We start from the raw sequence: 22381 nt of genomic DNA, 5'->3' as shown, positions 1-22381 counted from the left end.
AATAACTAAGACCCTCCATGCCCCTTATCAGTTTTGTGGCTCTTCTTTGTACCTTTTCTAGCTGCAGGTTTTCCTTTCTTTGAGCTGGTACCCAGAACTGAACTGCGTATTCCAGATGAGGTCGTATTAGCTCTTTGTGAAGTGGAAATATTACATCCCTGCCTCTTTTACTACATGACAATACCCTGCTGGCTTCAGAAGCCGCTGATTGACATCGCGCTGTTATTTAGTCTGTCATTTACAAGTATACCCAGATCCTTCTCTACAAGTGACTCACCTAGTTTTACCCCCCATAGAACATATGATGTCTGCATACTATTAGTACCCACGTGCATAACTTTACATTTATCCACATTGAACCTCATCTAACAAATGGATGCCCAAATTAATCCTACTCAGCCGGTAACTTCTGAACATCTTCCTCCTTTTATCATTAGATACCAAGACACAGACACAAAACTGACAAGTCCAAGTGCTGACCATCAAAAAAGGGGGAAGGCCCTTAATTCCCAACCTGGGTATTAAGTGAAACGGTTTTACACCTTGCAGGTCTAGACTTACTTACCTATGTCTCTGAACCATGAAAAGAACAGCATGCTCTCAGGCCTCCTTCACACGTCCTGATATTACCGATACTGGAAAAACCAATACCGGAGATATCCGTGTACCTGTGTGGTAACTGTGTGCAGCTCGTGTGCTGCATCAGTATCACACTTACTGGCACCTGGGAAACAGCGGTACTGTTCACACTGTTCCCGAGTGCTGGAGGCCAGTCTCATCATTATCCCCTGCTTGTGCTGAAATCAGCATTAGCAGGGGACAATGTTGAAAGTTGTATTCAGCCCCCACTTTCTACATCCAGTGTAAAATGAAAAATAAAATAAAAAACACATTATACTCACCTTAACACCTAATGCACTGAAGCCATTGTCCCCTGTAAAACAAACAAAAATAAAAAAAAATATCCCTCACCTCTCTGAAGTGTAAAGAATCCTTAGTGTCCCACGCCGTAATCCATCTGTGCGACATTTCTTCATCAGCATGTGCGGTGGCTTGAGGCGACTGCTTATGCTGAAGAGCAGTGGAAAATGACTCGATTCAGTGAGCGGACCCCTGAACTGCGGTGAACTCAGTGAGGTCACTGCAGATCAAGGGCCCACGCTTGCTGCATCGAGTCATTCTCCCCTGCTCTTCAGCATGAGCAGTCGCCTCATGCTGATGAGCAAATGTCGCACAGATGGATTAGTCGTGGGACACTATGGATTCTTTACACTTCGGACAGGTGAGGGATATTGTTTTTTTATTTATTTTTTTACAGGGGACAATGGCTTCAGGGGATTAGGTGTTAAGGTGAGTATAATGTGTTTTTTATTTTATTCTTCATTTTACACTGCATGTAGATAGCGGGGGCTGAATACAACTCTCAACATTGTCCCCTGCTCACGCAGATCTCAGTGCACGCAGTGGACAATGATGAGACTTGCCTCCACCCGGCGCTAACTGTACCTCTTTTTCCCAGGCGATGGTACGTGTCACACTGATGAAACACAGATGTCATCCGTGTGTCATCAGTGTGCACGTGTTCTCAACGTTTTGCTGCCCGTGCTGCATGCAAAAAACAGACATGTCAGCGTGTTTTGCCCGCGGACACAGGGTCCGTGGAAACACACTGACATGTGCACAGATCCATTGATTTGAATGGGTCTACGTGCGTCAGTGTCTCCAGTACGTGTGGAAACTGTCACCACACGTACTGAAGACTCTGGCATGTGAAGGGGGCCTCATAGTAGTCGACTACCAAAGATGCCAGAAACCAAGTAGGAGGAATAGAAATCAGCAGATTCAAGCTTCCTAATCAGAAATGACAAAAGACAGTAAAAAAAAGCTTTTTAAAAAGCAAAAACGTAATAGTTTGATTTCCCCCCTTTGCCATTATAAAAATAGAGATTTGAAAAATGTAAAAAAAGTATATTTTATGACATATTTGGTATTAACAATTGTGCAAGAGTCCGATCTACCAAAATATTGAATTATGTAACCTCTACGTTATATGCTGTAAAGCAAAAAATAAAAGTTCTAAACTTCAGAATTGCCATTTTTCATGCCCCCAAAAAATTCTGTAAAAAACTATCAAAACTTTACATGTATCCTACATTTTGTAATAATAAAAAAAGACCCATAGGGGTATTAAGAGAAACATATACTCACCTACCAGCACCTGCTCTCCTCTTGCAGTGGAGGACTTCATGTGACCGCTGCAGCCAGTCACTAGCCATTGATTGGCTGCAGCCTTCACATTCCATCTTAACCAGAAAATAATGAAACGACACAATATTCTATACACACTGGGATCTGGCTGGATATGCTGTATAGAGGAGTGTACACACACAGATCCCTATGTATGCTCCATATTATTCTATGTTTGTTGATTTTTTCCTCAGTTCATGTTTTATTTAATACGGAGCAATAATGAAGGATATGTATTTACCGCTTGCATGCCGGGAGGTGGCAGTGACCCAAATCTTCAGGTGGTAAATTGCTAAGTGCGTTACTTATGGTGAAAGGTTTTCTGTTTAAAAAAAAAAAAAAAAAAAACAGCTAATTTTAAAATATCCCGTAAAAATCACCCGATTACCTGATTTATGTAGCAGCGGTGGCGGCATAATTAGCTCGTTTTCTCGACAGCTCATTTACATGCAGACACGGTACAGCTGCGCTAATAAATACCGTTCAAGCTGTAGAGATTTACATATCGCAGCTGCAAGAGGCTCCATAGTGCAGAGGTAAAACGACGGCGACACCGGGACGGAAAAAACAGGGATCTGTGGTGCTCCAGTAAGGCTGCGGCAGCGTAAACTAGGACTTTCCCCATACACGCGCCACATAAACCATTAAAGTGCAAAGTCAGGGGCATTCATATATCGGAGGGGGCCACAAAGGATGCAGGGTCCAGAGCTCGCTGCCTGTTCCATTTCTTGACAGCACATTACCCGCAATGAAGATGGCATTTATACCATTACTGTAATCTATTAGAAAGTTGCCAAAGTGGTTTACAAAAAAGTTTGGAGAGAGACAAGAAATGTTATTATATAAAAACAAACAAAAAACCCATTCTCAACTTTTAATTTCTTTGCTCTGGATCCCCATAAGTCTCTGCTCTGGTTATCTACAGTGGCTTGAGAAAGTATTCATCCCCTTGGCAATTTTTATGTTTTGCTACCACACAACCTGGAATTTCACTTCTTTTTTTGAGGGTTTGCATCAGTTCATGTAAAGAACATGCCTACAACTGTGAACATTTGGTTTTCTTTTTATTGTGAAGCAAACAACAAATAGGACAAAATAACTGAAGACTTCAGTGTGCAGAACTATTCAACCTCCTAAAGTCAGTGCTTTGTAGAGCCTCCTTTTGCAGCAATTACAGCCAGCTGCATGTCGCTTTGGATAAGTCTCTATGAGCTTTCTACATCTGGCCAGTGGGATTTTTGCCCATTCCTCAAGGCAAAACTGCTCCAGCTCCTTCAAGTCAGATGGTTTCCTCTGGTGAACAGCAATCATTTGGATTAAGGTCTGGGCTTTGACTAGGCCTCTCCAAAACATTTACACTTTTCCCCTTAAACCACTCGAGTGTTGCTTTAGCAGTATGCTTTGGGTCGTTGTCTTGTTGGAAGGTGAACCTCCGTCCCAGTCTCAAATCACGGACAGACTGAAACAGATTTTGCTCAAGAATATCCCTGTATTTTGCACCATCAATCTTCCCCTCTACTTGTATTTCTAAACAGCTTTTTCCCTGACTTGCTTGAAGACCTCTCCATTCTTTGGAGGTGGGAAAACTTGCATAATTGGCAGTGTATCAAATACTTATTTTCCTTGCTGTATGTATCATCTGTCTATTAGTCTAAAAAACAGTAGAAAAAGATAGGTACAGACAATCAACCTTTCAATTGATAAAAAATAGAAAAGTAGGCAGCGCTCCATAAGTTGTAGACAAAGGTTGAGTATGTTTTGATGAGCTTAAATGTCACATAGTATTGATGTTGGTCTAGAAAAACCCTCTTTTTTCACTATAATTTATGGATTGCTGCCTACTCTTTCCTTTCCATCACAGGATGAATACACATTCCATCAGGTGGTCTCCAGACCTGTCTCCCGCTATCATTGTGTCCAAATCAAAAGCGAGACCCATCATTCCATTCCAGCCTCCATTTCCTCTAGTTCTGCAGAATGATGGCCTTTGACAGTGGTGGTGTGAGGTCAATGGACCCCTGTGGCTGGATATGTGGCTCACAGCCCAATGTCATCCAATTGCCTTCTAATGCTTTGTGTAGACACTGTGTGCTGCCTTAGGCTCAGTATGTGTTGTCCATTTTTTCTTGCCGTACAGAATGGATCAATTGTGGAGCCAGTGGTACTACCATCTCCATAGTGTTTCAGAAGCCATTTTTCAACACATCAACTCCAGGCCACATGTTGCTCGTGTTACCGGGAGCAGCCTGCGTGGCTTATGCATGCTCCCATGGCCTGCACATTTTCGGACTTGTCTCCCATTGAGCACATCTGGGACATCATTGGTCGGCAATTGCACAGGAGCTGCCAGCAGCGGATTTTGATGATTTGCCCAAGTGCATTCAGCGTTACAGAATATTCCTTAGACGACTATTAATAACCTCATTGATAGCAGACGAGGCGTTCATATTTGAAAATATTATTTCCATTCATCATTTGCAGATCAGTAACGTGTCTCCATCCTGTGATTTCCATCATTCCACACCTTTTACCTTGGTTTTACAATTTTATTGTTAAGGAGTGTATCTGTATGAGTGGGTGAAATAAACGTTAAAGCTCAGAGTTCGTAGAAGGAGCCTGCGGGGCCTTCAGGATTTTAAGAGTGTTTGTGTGGAAAAATGGGCCAAAATCACCCCTGAGCAATGCCTGCAACTAGTTTCTCTATACAGGAAGCGTCTTGAAGCTGTCATCACCAACAAAGGCTTTTGTACGAAGTATTAATTCAATTTCAGCAAGTGTGTTTAATACTTTTTCCCTGTGTCATTTCTCATTATTACACATAATGTGTGGATTGGATGGGTTGTTTCCGACATCTGGTGAGCATTTCATGTTAATAGCACCTTTAGAAATATATTTACTTAGAAAATTGGTGACTTGTTCAATATTTATTTCACCCACTTTTATCTGGACAGTTTACGAAACAATCACTGACAGATAATATTTTTTACGGACACATTGGAAAACCACAATAAATCATTGTGTTGATAAGTGATACATGTCTGCCGCCCAGAAGAGATCGGCTGCAGTCACTGTGAACTTTAAAGTGATGATAATTACAGTCAACATAATCTGTATAGGTTTCTTCAGTTTCCAAAAAATCATGGACGTCTTACCTTTTTTTATGAACATGTCATAAAAGTGCCCTATTTTTACGGACTGCCCTGGAATTTCTAGACAGTTGGCAACCCTGGCACCAGGGCATTACTGCAGCACCATGCCCAAACCAGACGTCTTCCTGTAGTCAATGTGCCTGGAATTTCCTATCTCTGTATTAGCCTCATCAGCCCCTAACGAGTCTGCAATCGCATGGACAACCCCCCTTCCCTTCATAGATCTAAGCCATGATATTATACAGTGGTGTGAAAAAGTGTTTTCCCCCTTCCTGATTTCTTATTCTTTTGCATGTTTGTCACACTTCAATGTTTCAGATCACAAAGCAAATTTAAATATTAGACAATGAAGGTCTTTATTATTAAGGGAAAAAGAAATCCAAACATACAGGGTACTGTGTGAAAAAGTGATTACCCCTAAACCTAATAACTGGTTGGGCCACCCTTGGCAGCAACAACGGCAATTAAGCATTTGTGATAACTGGCAATGAGTCTTTTACAATGCTCTGGAGGAATTTTGGCCACTTATCTTTACAAAATTGTTGTAACTCAGCCACATTGGAGGGTTTCCGAGCATTTTTTAAGGTCATGCCACAGCATCTCAATCTGATTAAGGTCAGGATTTGACTAGGCCACGACAAAGTCTTAATTGTGTTTTTCTTAAGCCATTCAGAGGTGGACTTGCTGGTGTGTTTTGGATCATTGTTCTGCTGCATAACCCAAGTGCGCTTCAGCTTGAGGTCACAAACAGATGGCCGGACATTCTCCTTCAGGAGTTTTTGGTAGACAGCAGAATTCATGTTTCCATTTACCACAGCAAGTCTTCCAGGTCCTGAAGCAGCAAAACAGCTTCAGACCATCACACTACCACCACCACATTTTACTCTTGATATGAGGTTCCTTTTCTGAAATGCTGTATTACTTCTACACCAGATGTAAAGGGACATTCACCTTCCTAAAAGTTCAACTTTTGTCTCGTCAGTCCACAGAGTATTCTCCCAAAAAGTCTTGGCAATCATCAAGATGTTTTCTTGCAAAAATGAGACAAGCCTTTATGTTCTTTTTGCTCACAGTAGTTTTCGTCTAGGAACTCTCCCATACATGCCATTTTTGCCCAGTCTCTTTCTTATGGTGGAGTCGTGAACACTGACTTTAACTGAGGCAAGTAAGGCTTGCAGTTCTTTGGATGTTGTTGTGGGGTCTTTTGTGACCTCTTGGAAGATTTGTTGCTGCGCTTTTGGGGTAATTTTGGTCGGCCGGCCACTCCTGGGAAGGTTCACCACTGTTCCATGTTTTCGTCATTTGTGGATAATGACTCTCACTGTGGTTCGCTGCAGTCCCAAACCTTTATAAATCTCCATTACTTTATTTCTCATTTGTTCCTGAATTTCTTTGGATTGCAGCATGATGTCTAGCTTTTGAGGATGTTTTGGTCTACTTCACTTTGTCAGGCATGTCCTATTTAAGTGATTTGTAGATTGAGAACAGGTGTGGCAGTAATCAGGCCTCTGTGTGGCTAGGGAAATTGAGCTCAGCTTCGCAAAGATGTGATAAACCACAGTTAATTTATGGTTTATGTGGGTGGCAATCACTTCTTCACACAGGGCCCTGTAGGTTTGGATTTCTTTTATCCTTAATAATAAAGATCTTCATTTAAAAACTGCATTTTGTGTTTACTTGTGTTATCTTTGTCTAATATTGAAATTTTGTTTTGTGACCTGAAACATTGAAGTGACAAATATGCAAAAGAATAAGAAATCAGGAAGGGGGCAAACACTTTCACACCACTGTATGTAATATCTATTTAACTATCTCTTTCTAATTCATAGCTATGTCTATTCTATCTACTGGTGCATCTCACTAAATTAGAATATCACCAAAAAGTTAATTTATTTCAGTTCTTCAATACAAAAAGTGAAACTCCTATATTATATAGAGTCATTACACGCAGAGTGATCTATTTCTAGTGTTTATTTCTGTTAATGTTGATGATTATGGCTTACAGCCAATGACAACACAAAAGTCATTATCTCAGTAAATTAGAATACTTTATAACAACAGCTTGAAAAATGATTTTAAAATCTGAAATGTCTGTTCAGTAAATGCCTCAATACTTGGTCGGGCTCCTTTTGCATCGATTACTGCATCAATGCGGCAATGTGGCATGGAGGCGATCAGCCTGTTGCCCTGCTGAGGTGTTATGGAAGCCCAGGTGGCTTTGATAGCAGCCTTCAGCTCGTCTGCATTGTTGGGTCTGGTGTCTTCATCTTCCTCTTGACAATACCCCATAGATTCTCTATAATAGGTTCTCTATGGGGTTAAGGTCAGGTGAGTTTGCTGCCAATCAAGCACAGTGATACTGTTGTGTAAACCAGGTATTGGTACTTTTGGCAGTGTGGACAGGGGCCAAGTCCTGCTGGAGAATGACATTTCCATCTCCAAAAAGCTTGTCGGCAGAGGGAAGCACGAAGTGCTCTAAAATTTCCTGGTAGACGGCGGCGCTGACTTTGGTCTTGATAAAACACAGTGGACCTACACCAGCAGATGACATGGCACCCCAAACCATCGCTGATTGTGGAAACTTCACACTAGACCTCCAGCAGCTTGGATTGTGGCCTCTCCACTCTTCCTCCAGACTCTGGGACCTTGTGGAGTGTGTCAGTGACTGCCTTCTGGACATCTGTCAAGTCAGCAGTCTTCCCCATGATTGTGGAGCCTACTGAAACAGACTAAGGGACCTTTTTAAATGCTTAGGAAGCCTTTGCAGGTGTTATTTGTTAATTATTTTAATTTACTGAGATAATGACCTTTGTGTCATTGGCTGTAAATCATAATCATAAACATTAACAGAAATAAACACTTGGAATAGATCCCTCTGTGTGTAATGACTCTATATAATAGATCCCTCTGTGTGTAATGACTCTATATAATAGATCACTCTGTGTGTAATGACTCTATATAATAGATCACTCTGTCTGTAATGACTCTATATAATAGATCACTCTGTGTGTAATGACTCTATATAATAGATCCCTCTGTGTGTAATGACTCTATATAATAGATCCCTCTGTGTGTAATGACTCTATATAATAGATCACTCTGTGTGTAATGACTCTATATAATAGATCACTCTGTCTGTAATGACTCTATATAATAGATCACTCTGTGTGTAATGACTCTATATAATAGATCCCTCTGTGTGTAATGACTCTATATAATAGATCCCTCTGTGTGTAATGACTCTATATAATAGATCCCTCTGTGTGTAATGACTCTATATAATAGATCCCTCTGTGTGTAATGACTCTATATAATAGATCCCTCTGTGTGTAATGACTCTATATAATAGATCCCTCTGTGTGTAATGACTCTATATAATAGATCCCTCTGTGTGTAATGACTCTATATAATAGATCACTCTGTGTGTAATGACTCTATATAATAGATCACTCTGTCTGTAATGACTCTATATAATAGATCACTCTGTGTGTAATGACTCTATATAATAGATCCCTCTGTGTGTAATGACTATATAATAGATCCCTCTGTGTGTAATGACTCTATATAATAGATCCCTCTGTGTGTAATGACTCTATATAATAGATCACTCTGTGTGTAATGACTCTATATAATAGATCCCTCTGTGTGTAATGACTCTATATAATAGATCACTCTGTGTGTAATGACTCTATATAATAGATCCCTCTGTGTGTAATGACTCTATATAATAGATCACTCTGTGTGTAATGACTCTATATAATAGATCACTCTGTCTGTAATGACTCTATATAATAGATCACTCTGTGTGTAATGACTCTATATAATAGATCCCTCTGTGTGTAATGACTCTATATAATAGATCCCTCTGTGTGTAATGACTCTATATAATAGATCACTCTGTGTGTAATGACTCTATATAATAGATCACTCTGTCTGTAATGACTCTATATAATAGATCCCTCTGTGTGTAATGACTCTATATAATAGATCCCTCTGTGTGTAATGACTCTATATAATAGATCCCTCTGTGTGTAATGACTCTATATAATAGATCCCTCTGTGTGTAATGACTCTATATAATAGATCCCTCTGTGTGTAATGACTCTATATAATATAGGAGTTTCAATTTTTGGATTGAAGAACTGAAATAAATTAACTTTTTGGTGATATTCTAATTTAGTGAGATGCACCTGTATCTCTCTTTCTCTCTCTATTTCTATCTATTTAACTCTCTATAATTTCTCCCATCCATCCATCCATCCATCCGTCCATCCATCCAGTCGTCCTGAATGCAGAGATTTGCTCCTGATTCATGAAGTGATCTCTGAGGTCTCTAAAATGAGTAACTATTTTCCGGACAGATCTGGGCGGCCGGGGAAGCTTGTTCTGGGGGAATGTAATTTTCCTCTTCAGCTGCCGCCTTAACTGAAAGCTGCGGAGTCCGGGTAAAGTCCGTGCTCAGTGTGACAATGAATCCCCCACAATGTGCGGCTATTTCTGAGCCCGCACCGCATTAATACAACCTTGCTTTAATAGGAGCAGAAAAATACACTTTCTCATCTCTTTTTTCTAGAAGTATCTGCTGGATGTGTTTTATTTCATTTATCTTTGTTGACAGGCTGGAAGAGAAAAAGTCTAAATCTCAGTTTGGAAAAACTGCCGCAGCAAACAATGATCGAGTCACCGAACTGCAGCGGAAACTGGAAAAGAGAATAACCGAGCGCGAGAGACAGGCGGAGGCCTTAAAGCTGCACCCCCAGCGTAATGCCATCAAAGTAAGAGGACGGTATGGGACCGGGCCGCTGAGCTTCATGTGGGCACCACCTTACACTGTACCAGTCATTTCACATAATACCTGTAAAAAAGTATTGGCCTTACTGTCCTCATTCCCACCAATACATTGGAAACCGCTTTTGATGCACAATATGTCCAGTAACTATACCAATTCTCATGCTCTGTAACTTGCCCTCCAGTCTTTTGAGTGGGCGGTTCCTCTTATACTAGAGGCACTATATGTGCCGGAACATCCCTTCACAAGAATGTCCAGTGATTTGCTTGCCTCTCTGTTATGCCTGTATTCACTTTGATTTCACTTTAATTTCCTCTGTGGTGGTCCTCTAGTAAAAGTTAATGCTCACTTCAAGGTTTCCCCATAGATTAGAGCTGAATGCTGAGTGTCCCAACTGGGAGAACTTTGTGATCAGCTTTAAGGGCCCTTCTAAAAACTACAGTTTCTGTGTAGATCCTGAGAGCAGACTGTCAGTCATTACATGTCTCACACTAGTAACTCCTCCTTTCATCTAAAGTAAGCTCTGGGGGCAGATTCTCAGGGAACCCCCAGGTGCTTCACAAATTGATTCGTAAAAATGAAAAAGTGAAAAAAAAAACACTTTTTCATTTTTACGAATCAATTTGTGAAGCACCTGGGGGTTCCAAGTGCTCACTATGCATCTAGAAAGGTGCCTTGGGGGGTCTAGTTTCCAAAATTGGGTCACTTGTGGGGGAGCTCCAAAGTTTGGGCACAGAGGGGCTCTCCAAACGCAATGTGGTGTCCGCTAACAATTTGAGCCGATTTTCCATTCAATTTGTTAGCGGATACCATGTTGCATTTAGAGAGTCCCTGTGTGCCCAAACATTGGAGTTCCCCCACAAGTGACCCCATTTTGGAAACTAGACCCCCCAAGGCACCTATCTAGATGCATAGTGAGCACTTGGAACCCCTAGGTGCTTCACAAATTGATTCGTAAAAATGAAAAAGTGTTTTTTTTTCACTTTTTCATTTTTACTAATCAATTTGTGAAGCACCTGGGGGTTCCAAGTGCTCACTATGCATCTATAAAGGTGCCTTGGGGGGTCTAGTTTCCAAAATGGGGTCACTTGTGGGGGAGCTCCAAAGTTTGGGCACACAGGGGCTCTCCAAACACAACATGGCGTCCGCTAATTATTCAAGCAAATTTTACAATCAAAAAGTCAAATGGCGCTCCTTCCCTTCCGAGCCCTGCCGTGCGCCCAAACAGTGTTTCTTCCCCAAATATTGGGTATCTGCGTGCCCAGGTGAAATTGCACAACAAATTTTGGGGTCCATTTTTTCTTGTTACCCCTGTGAAAATAAAAAAAATTGGGTCTAAAATAACATTTTTGTGAAAAAAGTTAAATGTTCATTTTTTTCTTCCACATTCAAAAAATTCCTGTGAAGCACCTGAAGGGTTAATAAAGTTCTTGAATGTGGTTTTGAGCACCTTGAGGGGTGCAGTTTTTAGAATGGTGTCACTTTTGGGTATTTTCTGTCATAAAGACCTCTCAAAGTGACTTCAAATGTGATGTGGTCCCTAAAAAAATGGTTTTATAAATTTTGTTGGAAAAATGAGAAATCGCTGGTCAACTTTTAACCCTTATAGCTCCCTAACAAAAAAAAATTTTGGTTCCAAAATTGTGCTGATGTAAAGTAGACATGTGGGAAATGTTATTTATTAACTCTTTTGTGTGACATATCGCTCTGATTTCAGGGCTTAAAAATTCAAATTTTGAAAATCGCAAAATTTTCAAAATTTTTGCCAAATTTCCGTTTTTTTCACAAATAAACGCAAGTGATATCGAAGAAATTTTTCCACAATCATGAAGTACAATATGTCACGAAAAAACAATCTCAGAATCAGGGAGGTCCGTTGAAGCGTTCCAGAGTAATTACCTCATAAAGTGACAGTGGTCAGAATTGTAAAAATTGGCCCGGTCATTAACGTGCAAACCACCCGCGGGGCTTAAGGGGTTAATACCTGTCAATGGTATACGGAGACAACTTCAGCACTGATATAACAAGGAGATCATAGATCGATTTTCTTGAGGTGATATTTATTCATCCCCGACCAATGTGTACAGACAATATCCAACGTTTCGCCGAATTGGCCTTTGTCAAGGGTATCTGTAATGAGCGGCTAGTCCCGCATCTGCTCTAACCACTCCAGTTTCCCCGACCTCCGCTCATTACAAATAATCTTGACAAAGGCCAAATTAGGTGAAACGTTGGATATTATCTGTACACATTGGTCAGGGATGAATAAATATCACCTCACAAAAAGCAATCCATAATCTTGTTATCTCAGTGCTGAAGTGGTCTCCGTATGGCCAGAAGAGTAACCTGAGCCCTAAAGGGGGTACTCCAATTTCAGCCAATAAAGTTTGTTCTTTTTTTATAATCAAAAGTTAAAAACTTAACAATACATTAATTACAGTTTTCAAGAGCTGAAGACTCTACTTGTAATAAATGAACCTCGACAGCAAGCAGAGATATTGAAATCGCAATTTGGAAGCGTACAGAATTTATAAAAATATATACAGTACAGACCAAAAGTTTGGACACACCTTCTCATTTAAAGATTTTTCTGTATTTTCTTGACTATGAAAATTGTACATTCACACTAAAGGCATCAAAACTATGAATTATCACATGTGGAATTATATACCTAACAAAAAAGTGTGAAACAACTGAAAATATGTCTTATATTCTAGGTTCTTCAAAGTAGCCACCTTTTGCTTTGATGACTGCTTTGCACACTCTTGGCATTGTTTTGATGAGCTTCAAGAGGTAGTCACCGGAAATGGTCTTCCAACAATCTTGAAGGAGTTCCCAGAGATGCTTAGCACTTGTTGGCCCTTTTGCCTTCACTCTGCGGTCCAGCTCACCGCAAACCATCTCGATTGGGTTCAGGTCTGGTGACTGTGGAGGCCAGGTCATCTGGCGTAGCACCCCATTACTCTCCTTCTTGGTCAAATAGCCCTTACACAGCCTGGAGGTGTGTTTGGGGTCATTGTCCTGTTGAAAAATACATGATGGTCCAACTAAACGCAAACCGGATGGAATAGCATGCCGCTGCAAGATGCTGTGGTAGCCATGCTGGTTCAGTATGCCTTCAATTTTGAATAAATCCCCAACAGTATCACCAGCAAAGCACCCCCACACCATCACACCTCCTCCTCCATGCTTCACGGTGGGAACCAGGCATGTAGAGTCCATCCGTTCACCTTTTCTGCGTCGCACAAAGACACGGTGGTTGGAACCAAAGATCTCAAATTTGGACTCATCAGACCAAAGCACAGATTTCCACTGGTCTAATGTCCATTCCTTGTGTTTTTTAGCCCAAACAAGTCTCTTCTGCTTGTTGCCTGTCCTTAGCAGTGATTTCCTAGCAGCTATTTTACCATGAAGGCCTGCTGCACAAAGTCTCCTCTTAACAGTTGTTGTAGAGATGTGTCTGCTGCTAGAACTCTGTGTGGCATTGACCTGGTCTCTAATCTGAGCTGCTGTTAACCTGCGATTTCTGAGGCTGGTGACTCGGATAAACTTATCCTCAGAAGCAGAGGTGACTCTTAGTCTTCCTTTCCTGGGGCGGTCCTCATGTGAGCCAGTTTCTTTGTAGCGCTTGATGGTTTTTGCAACTGCACTTGGGGACACTTTCAAAGTTTTCCCAATTTTTCAGACTGACCGACCTTCATTTCTTAAAGTAATGATGGCCACTCGTTTTTCTTTACTTAGCTGCTTTTTTCTTGCCATAATACAAATCCTAACAGTCTATTCAGTAGGACTATCAGCTGTGTATCCACCAGACTTCTGCACAACACAACTGATGGTCCCAACCCCATTTATAAGGCAATAAATCCCACTTATTAAACCTGACAGGGCACACCTGTGAAGTGAAAACCATTTCTGGTGACTACCTCTTGAAGCTCATCAAGAGAATGCCAAGAGTGTGCAAAGCAGTCATCAAAGCAAAAGGTGGCTACTTTGAAGAACCTAGAATATAAGACATATTTTCAGTTGTTTCACACTTTTTTGTTAAGTATATAATTCCACATGTGTTAATTCATAGTTTTGATGCCTTCAGTGTGAATGTACAATTTTCATAATCATGAAAATTCAGAAAAATCTTTAAATGAGAAGGTGTGTCCAAACTTTTGGTCTGTACTGTATATACTGTATATTGTTAAATTGTATAACTTTTTATGCTACAATAAATCTTGTCTATTTGCTGAATCTAGAAGAAGCGGGTAAATATTTTACATTTATTGGGTGTTACACATTTGCTACTTTTGCGGATCTTTAGCAGTGAAATCCTCTTTCTTACAGGACTCCTATGAAGAGAAGCATTGGAAGGAACTGGGGGAGGGCAGGGAGCGCCAGGCGCAGCTGCTCCAGTGCGGAGTGGTGTCGAGAGAAACGGCGCACAGGATGGCGGCTTATGAGGCCGCAAGAAACGGGAGCTCACAAGCCTGCGTGATGCCATCATAAAATCTATGGACTCAGTGTTCTCCTTTATCCAGAAGAACAAAGATACTGTAATAAATAAGAAGATGCATGTAGGAAAGACTATTAGATAAAATACCCTTTTGCACAATGGTCGAGTCACGCGATCAGTTCTTTTTTTCTTTGTCAGTGTCATGAACAACACTCACTGCACACGTGATTCAGGTGTGAGTGTATTAGATGTAAAAGATGGGGCACATACATGATTCTAAGTCATGGCATATTCTCCCACAGGAATCTCTTAGTGGAATAATACAACCGCCATATTTCCGAGCATGCTCTCACCATCCTAAACACAACTATGATTTATCCATAATTCGGGTTTATGTCACATTTCTGTGCCTTCCTAATTCTGGTGCTTGATACTACTGTGTACTGTGCCATCTGTAAGTGCCTTACAGTTTGGCCTATGAGTAACCAATTATACCAAACAGGTGACAATCATCATCATTTTCATATGTAGATTGAAAAACAGTCATTAACTGAAATAGCTGTGTCAGAGGTTTAAAACTGGGTGCGGAACAGACAAACTCTGCTAAAAGGTGAGGCTGTGGAAGACAAGTCATACTTTGCAATGTGCAGAAAGCCAAACTATGATTGTGCTTAATACAGTGTATAGGAAACAAACTGTGTGCACATTGCAAGCACATAGCTCTGCTGTGCACACTGATGGTATCCTACACTGCTTTGCTGGCAGAATGTTTCTCCGTTCCAGCGGCTTGACCTGCATATTAATTTCTTAGACCCGTGCCGGCTTCCGCTAATGATGTAGGGAAGTCGATTGGAGACAGCTTTTCGGTTTGTGAAGGAGCCCTTCACCAGTCTGACGGTAGATACTAGAAGGCTGGGAAACAGAAAAAAACAATACCGCTCGCAACTTGCTCTTCTCAGATTTTGCATGTTTTGACAGTAGGAGAGAGGAATTTAGAGTGCAACTTCCCCTGCACTGTCTCCAGTCCACCAAAACATTATTGGTAATTAATATAGGCACTCACTTAAGTGGGACCAGTATTTTCAACAAACTTAGCATAAATTAAAATAAAGTACAAGTAAATATAAGAAACTTTGTAATGTAACTTATCAGAGAAATCTGCTTCTTTCTCCACTTAGTAGCCCCCTTTTTCTTCTCCCTCCGGCCTTTTGAACTTATCCACTCTTAAAAACGGCTCAAATCTGTCTTGCTCAAGCAAGATCGTTCCAGCTCACTGATGGTGAGATGGAAGAGTGAGGAGGAAATAAGCAGAGGGAGACACAGAAAGATTGTGCTGAGTTTTCTAACAAGTCTTTAACACCACATCAGAGCTTGATTCACATTCACACAGCTCAGCACTGCTGTATAATTTACGTCATGCTGCTGCTTCTCTAGGTGCTCTAAAAGGAGTGAAGAGCAGAAATCCTTCTCTGTGTGCTGTGCTGTGTATGGGAGACATCTTAGTAGTTAGTATTTTCCCACCAGCTCAGAGTCAATAGCAAATAACAGATAGAGCCTGCAAAGAGAAAAATTGATGAAAATGCAGAATATAAAGTCATATAATGGCCAGAAATAGAGTTATTCCTCATCTACACACACGTGATAGCTTATTCTGAAATGCTAGTTGAAAGTATGATTCATTTTTAAAATATTAGCCAGTAGAACAGAAATCAGCCCAATCCATATAGAAAGTAGTCAGCACTGATCATCTCCCCAGGGAATTCAGCCCACAATCAGTCATCCCTGGACTGGTCATCTGAGACTGCACAGCAGCCATCTAGGTGGTCTCCTCCAAATCTGGTCTGAGTAGTCTTCACTTGCTCAGCGTGTCAGTTGGAAACTGACTCACCCTGTCACCAGGCAGGATCGCTGCCCACCATAAGGAGCTGGATTTCAAGAGAGGACAAAGCGAAGAAAAAAGTCTGCCGCTCAGTGCCTGGTTGTGCACAAGAAGGAACGACAGAAGCGGGTAAAATAACTTGAAGGTGGCTTAGCTGCGCCAACACAGAATGTCTAGCCAGCAGCAGGAAGGATGGGGGGGATTTTGTGTGCTGCATACTGTAGTAAAACACTGAGACTTGCAGTATAAAAAAAGACAATTATGGAATTTAAAGGGCTTGGGACAGGTGGACCATTGTGGTGATAGGCTGTACGGCCTGCCGGGAAATTACCCGGTAAGGCACATTGCCTATCCAGTCCTGGATAGCGTGGTCCACCAGGTAACTGCCCATTACTGCACATTGCCAATCGGGGCCGGACTTTGATAGTGATCACACATGCGCATTAATGCTCCATTGAAACTTGAGATTTGGGGAAAGGCTGGGACACCCCCAGTGATCATATATTTGTGATAAATGGATTTAGTGATTTAGTGGCTTAACCTCTTTAAACTTTGCATGCTTCAGAGCTGAAATCTCTTAACATTCTTTGCTTAATTAATGTCTGCATATAGATTGGTCGAAATACAGGAGCTCAGATAAGAAGATAACAAGCTTACTGACTGTTTCCAACGACAATTAGCTGAACTATGATTGCAGCTCTCGACTACAATACAGGCCAACGGTCTGCAGTCCATGCCTGCAACATCAAGTGAAGAGTCCCTCTAATGGAGACAAAGTCTTTGGAGCCTCACAGTCGAATAATCACTTAGGATCACTGTGATAGCTTCACTAATTTTTATCTCGTCTATCAATGTATTTGCAAAGGACTTGGACAGGTAGATATACTAAAGCTATGGATAAGTGATGCAACCTAAGATCGCTCTGCTGTACTGCAACCAGGCAGCGGAAATGTGGCCACATTGCGACCCGCAAGTTGCTGCAGCACAACAGTTTGCACAAATCCAAACTTGCTGAATTTGTGATCTTATGTTGCTTGGCCACAAGTCACTGCGCAGCGCAAGTGTATATTATCATTGGTGTGTAATTGAATGCGGTCTATTGTTCCCTGTTAACAGCAATTTCAAGTTGAGAACCTCCACAAACCAATTTTCTTCCCTTCCTTCCTCCTTGTCCAGTATGATCCTCCATGGCAGGCGGACCAGGCAGTCTTCACTTCTTCACTCTTCCTCCTCGGCCTGCCATCCTAGGTATTTACTAACCTCCGAGACATTGTAAGGCCTAGTCCTAAGCTTCACAAAATGCCATTATGTGCATTGTGCCGTGATGCTGTTACGGTGCGAGATCTAGTAAACGCCATAGGTACTAAGGATGCCACCGATTGAAGTGAAGACTGCCCTGGTCTAGCTGCCATAGAGGAGTGGATTGGACAGAGGACCGGATTGGTCAGTGGACCGGATTGGTCAGAGGACCGGATTGGTCAGTGGACAGGATTGGTCAGTGGACCGGATTGGTCAGAGGACCGGATTGGTCAGAGGACCGGATTGGATAGAGGACCGGATTGGACACGGGATCAGTGCAGTGTGAATCATTTTGCTCAAATCTAATTACTAGACCGAACTTCCCCGGCTATTACAAGAGGATCACTGTGAGTTTCAGAAGCCAGACTCCTGATTGTGGCTTTATTTTCAGGTGGGAGTATTAACAACCGAAGAAGAAGAATCCACCTCATAACTAACAGCAAGCAGAGATCTTAAAAAGTATGTTAGAAAGTTGCAGAAACAAATCTGTTTTGGATAAAAATCATTCGAGGGTGATTGCTGTAACAAGTTGTCAAGAAATGAGACAAGTGGGCGGGGCGCACATAGTCCTCTACTTACTGTGATAACATGGCCTTAGATCCCTCCTGTACTATGTCCTTTTGCTGCTCCTGGTCTGTGACCCTGATGTAAGGAGATGTCACCAGAGCCCTCAGCAATAACCCCTCATTATCTGTGTCAGGCACAGTGTGGAGACACAGGCGGCACTGGCATCATCATCCTCATCTGTAAGCAATGTGCACTGGCTTTATACTCCAGGTGATGGGAGAGCTGGGATGAAGGTGACAAATGGTCGGCTCAGCTTTATGGCCAACTCCTAGCTTATCAGTATGGTCATTTTTATAGGAGGCTATTTTCTTTTGGACAATGGCAATTCACTGCTCATAAAGATAAAAGAACCAGGGACACGATGAGCTAATGTGTGTCAATGTGGGAATAATAATAATGGCAGCTGTGTACAAGAATATAACTGCTATAATACTGCCCCTATGTACAAGAATATAACTACTATAATACTGCTCCTATGTACAAGAATATAACTACTATAATACTGCCCCTATGTACAAGAATATAACTACTATAATACTGCTCCTATGTACAAGAATATAACTAATATAATACTGCCTCTATGTACAAGAATATAACTACTATAATACTGCCCCTATGTACAAGAATATAACTACTATAATACTGCTCCTATGTACAAGAATATAACTACTATAATACTGCCCCCTATGTACAAGAATATAACTGCTATAATACTGCCCCTATGTACAAGAATATAACTACTATAATACTGCTCCTATGTACAAGAATATAACTACTATAATACTACCCCCTATGTACAAGAATATAACTACTATAATACTACCCCCTATGTACAAGAATATAACTACTATAATACTGCCCCTATGTACAAGAATATAACTACTATAATACTGCCCCTATGTACAAGAATATAACTACTATAATACTGCCCCTATGTACAAGAATATAACTACTATAATACTGCCCCTATGTACAAGAATATAACTACTATAATACTGCTCCTATGTACAAGAATATAACTACTATAATACTACCCCCTATGTACAAGAATATAACTACTATAATACTACCCCCTATGTACAAGAATACAACTATTATAATACTGCTCCTATGTACAAGAATACAACTACTATAATACTGCTCCTATGTACAAGAATATAACTACTATAATGCTGCCCCTATGTACAAGAATATAACTACTATAATACTGCCCTATGTACAAGAATATAACTACTATAATACTGCCCCTATGTACAAGAATATAACTACTGTAATACTGCCCCTATGTACAAGAATATAACTACTATAATACTGCTCCTATGTACAAGAATATAACTGCTATAATACTGCCCCTATGTACAAGAATATAACTACTATAATACTTCCCCTATGTACAAGAATATATCTACTATAATACTGCCCCCTATGTACAAGAATTTAACTGCTATAATACTGTCCCCTATGTACAAGAATATAACTGCTATAATACTGCCCCCTATGTACAAGAATATAAGTACTATAATACTGCCCCTATATACAAGAATATAACTACTATAATACTGCTACTATGTACAAGAATATAACTACTATAATACTGCCCCCTATGTACAAGAATATAACTACTATAATACTGCCCCTATGAACAAGAATATAACTACTATAATACTGCCCCTATGTACAAGAATATAACTACTATAATACTGCCCCCTATGTACAAGAATATAACTACTATAATACTGCCCCCTATGTACAAGAATAAAACTACTATAATACTGCCCCCTATGTACAAGAATAAAACTACTATAATACTGCCCCCTATGTACAAGAATAAAACTACTATAATACTGCCCCCTATGTACAAGAATAAAACTACTATAATACTGCCCCCTATGTACAAGAATATAACTACAATAATACTGCTCATATGTACAAGAACATTACTATAATACTGCTCCTATGTACAAGTAAATAACTACTATAATACTGCCCCTATGTACAAGAATAAAACTGCTATAATACTGCCCCCTATGTACAAGAATAAAACTACTATAATACTGCCCCCTATGTACAAGAATATAACTACTATAATACTGCTCCTATGTACAAGAACATAACTACTAAAATACTGCTCCTATGTACAAGTAAATAACTACTATAATACTGCCCCCTATGTACAAGAATATAACTGCTATAATACTGCCCCCTATGTACTAGAATATAACTATTATTATACTGCTCCTATGTACAAGAATATAACTACTATAATACTGCCCCTATGTACAAGAATATAACTACTATAATACTGCCCCTTTGTACCAGAATATAACTACTATAATACTGCCCCCTATGTACAAGAATATAACTACTATAATACTGCCCCCTATGTACAAGAATATAACTACTATAATACTGCTCCTATGTACAAGAATATAACTACTATAATACTGCTCCTATGTGCAAGAATATAACTACTATAATACTGCTCCCTATGTACAAGAATATAACTACTATAATACTGCCCATGTGTACAAGAATATAAACACTATTTACTGCTCCTTTATACAAGAATATAACTACTATAATACTGCTCCCTATGTACAAGAATATAACTACTATAATACTGCCCCCTATGTACAAGAATATAACTACTATAATACTGCCTCATATGTACAAGATTAAAAAAACTATAATACTGCCCCCTATGTACAAGAATTTATCTACTATGATACTGCCCCTATGTAAAAAAATATAACTATTATAAAACTGCTCCTTTGTACAATAATATAATTACTATAATACTGCCCGTATGTACAAGAATATAACTTCTATAATACTGCCCCTATGTACAAGAATATAACTACTATAATACTGCCCCTATGTACAAGAATATAACTACTATAATACTGCCCCTATGTACAAGAATATAACTACTATAATACTGCTCTTATGTACAAGAATATAACTACTATAATACTGCCCCCTTTCTACAGGAATATAACTACTATAACACTGCCCCTATGTACAAGAATATAACTACTATAATACTGCCGCTATGTACAAGAATATAACTACTATAATACTGCTTCTATTTACAAGAATATAACTACTATAATACTGCCCATCTGTACAAGAATATAACTACTATAATACTGCCCCCTATGTACAAGAATATAACTACTATAATACTGCCCCCTATGTACAAGAATATAACTACTATAATACTGCCTCCTATGTACAAGAATATAACTACTATAATACTGCTCCTAGGTACAAGAGTATAACTGCTGTAATACTGCCCCCTATGTACAAGAATATAACTACTATAATACTGCTCCTAAGTACAAGAATATAACTACTCTAATACTGCTACTATGTACAAGACTATAACTACTTTAATACTGCTCCTATGTACAAGAATATAACTACTATAATACTGCCCCTATGTACAAGAATATAACTACTATAATACTGCTCCTATGTACAAGATTATAACTGCTGTAATACTGCCCCCTATGTACAAGAATATAACTAGTATAATATTGCTCCTATGTACAAGAATATAACTACTATAATACTGCCCCTTATGTACAAGAATATAACTACTGAAATACTGCTCCTATGTACAAGAATATAACTACTATTATACAGCCCATATGTACAAGAATATAAATACTATAATACTGCTCCTATGTACAAGAATATAACTACTATTATACAGCCCATATGTACAAGAATATAACTACTATTATACAGCCCATATGTACAAGAATATAAATACTATAATACTGCTCCTATGTACAAGAATATAACTACTATTATACAGCCCATATGTACAAGAATATAACTACTATAATACTGCCCCTTATGTACAAGAATATAACTATTATAATACTGCCCCCTATATACAAGAATATAACTACTATAATACTGCTTCTATGCACAAGAATATAACTACTATAATACTGCTTCTATGTACAAGAATATAACTATTATAATACTGCCCCCTATGT

At 39.8% G+C, this 22381-nt stretch overlaps 1 protein-coding gene across 3 annotated transcripts in view; it reads left to right on the top strand.

Annotated features, from left to right (window-relative positions):
- The window catches only part of LOC141162547 (cilia- and flagella-associated protein 99-like), a 93357-nt gene extending 78606 nt beyond the window's left edge, over positions 1 to 14751 (top strand). For 2 of the 3 annotated variants that reach the window (XM_073648771.1, XM_073648762.1), the window contains 2 exons: positions 10015 to 10171; positions 14518 to 14751. In XM_073648771.1, coding sequence (XP_073504872.1) covers positions 10015 to 10171; positions 14518 to 14679 — 319 coding nt within the window. In that variant the 3' untranslated portion in view covers positions 14680 to 14751. Of the gene's footprint in view, positions 1 to 10014; positions 10172 to 12625; positions 12681 to 14517 lie in introns of those variants that run through there. The other variant, XM_073648780.1, reaches the window with a different exon arrangement.
- Positions 14752 to 22381: the final 7630 nt, after the last annotated feature.

The sequence above is a fragment of the Phyllobates terribilis genome, unplaced genomic scaffold, assembly GCF_046119375.1.
Source record: "Phyllobates terribilis strain yellow unplaced genomic scaffold, ASM4611937v1 Scaffold_1__5_contigs__length_1240528914, whole genome shotgun sequence".
Taxonomy (NCBI): domain Eukaryota; kingdom Metazoa; phylum Chordata; class Amphibia; order Anura; family Dendrobatidae; genus Phyllobates; species Phyllobates terribilis.
This window is presented reverse-complemented; position numbering and strand designations above follow the sequence as displayed.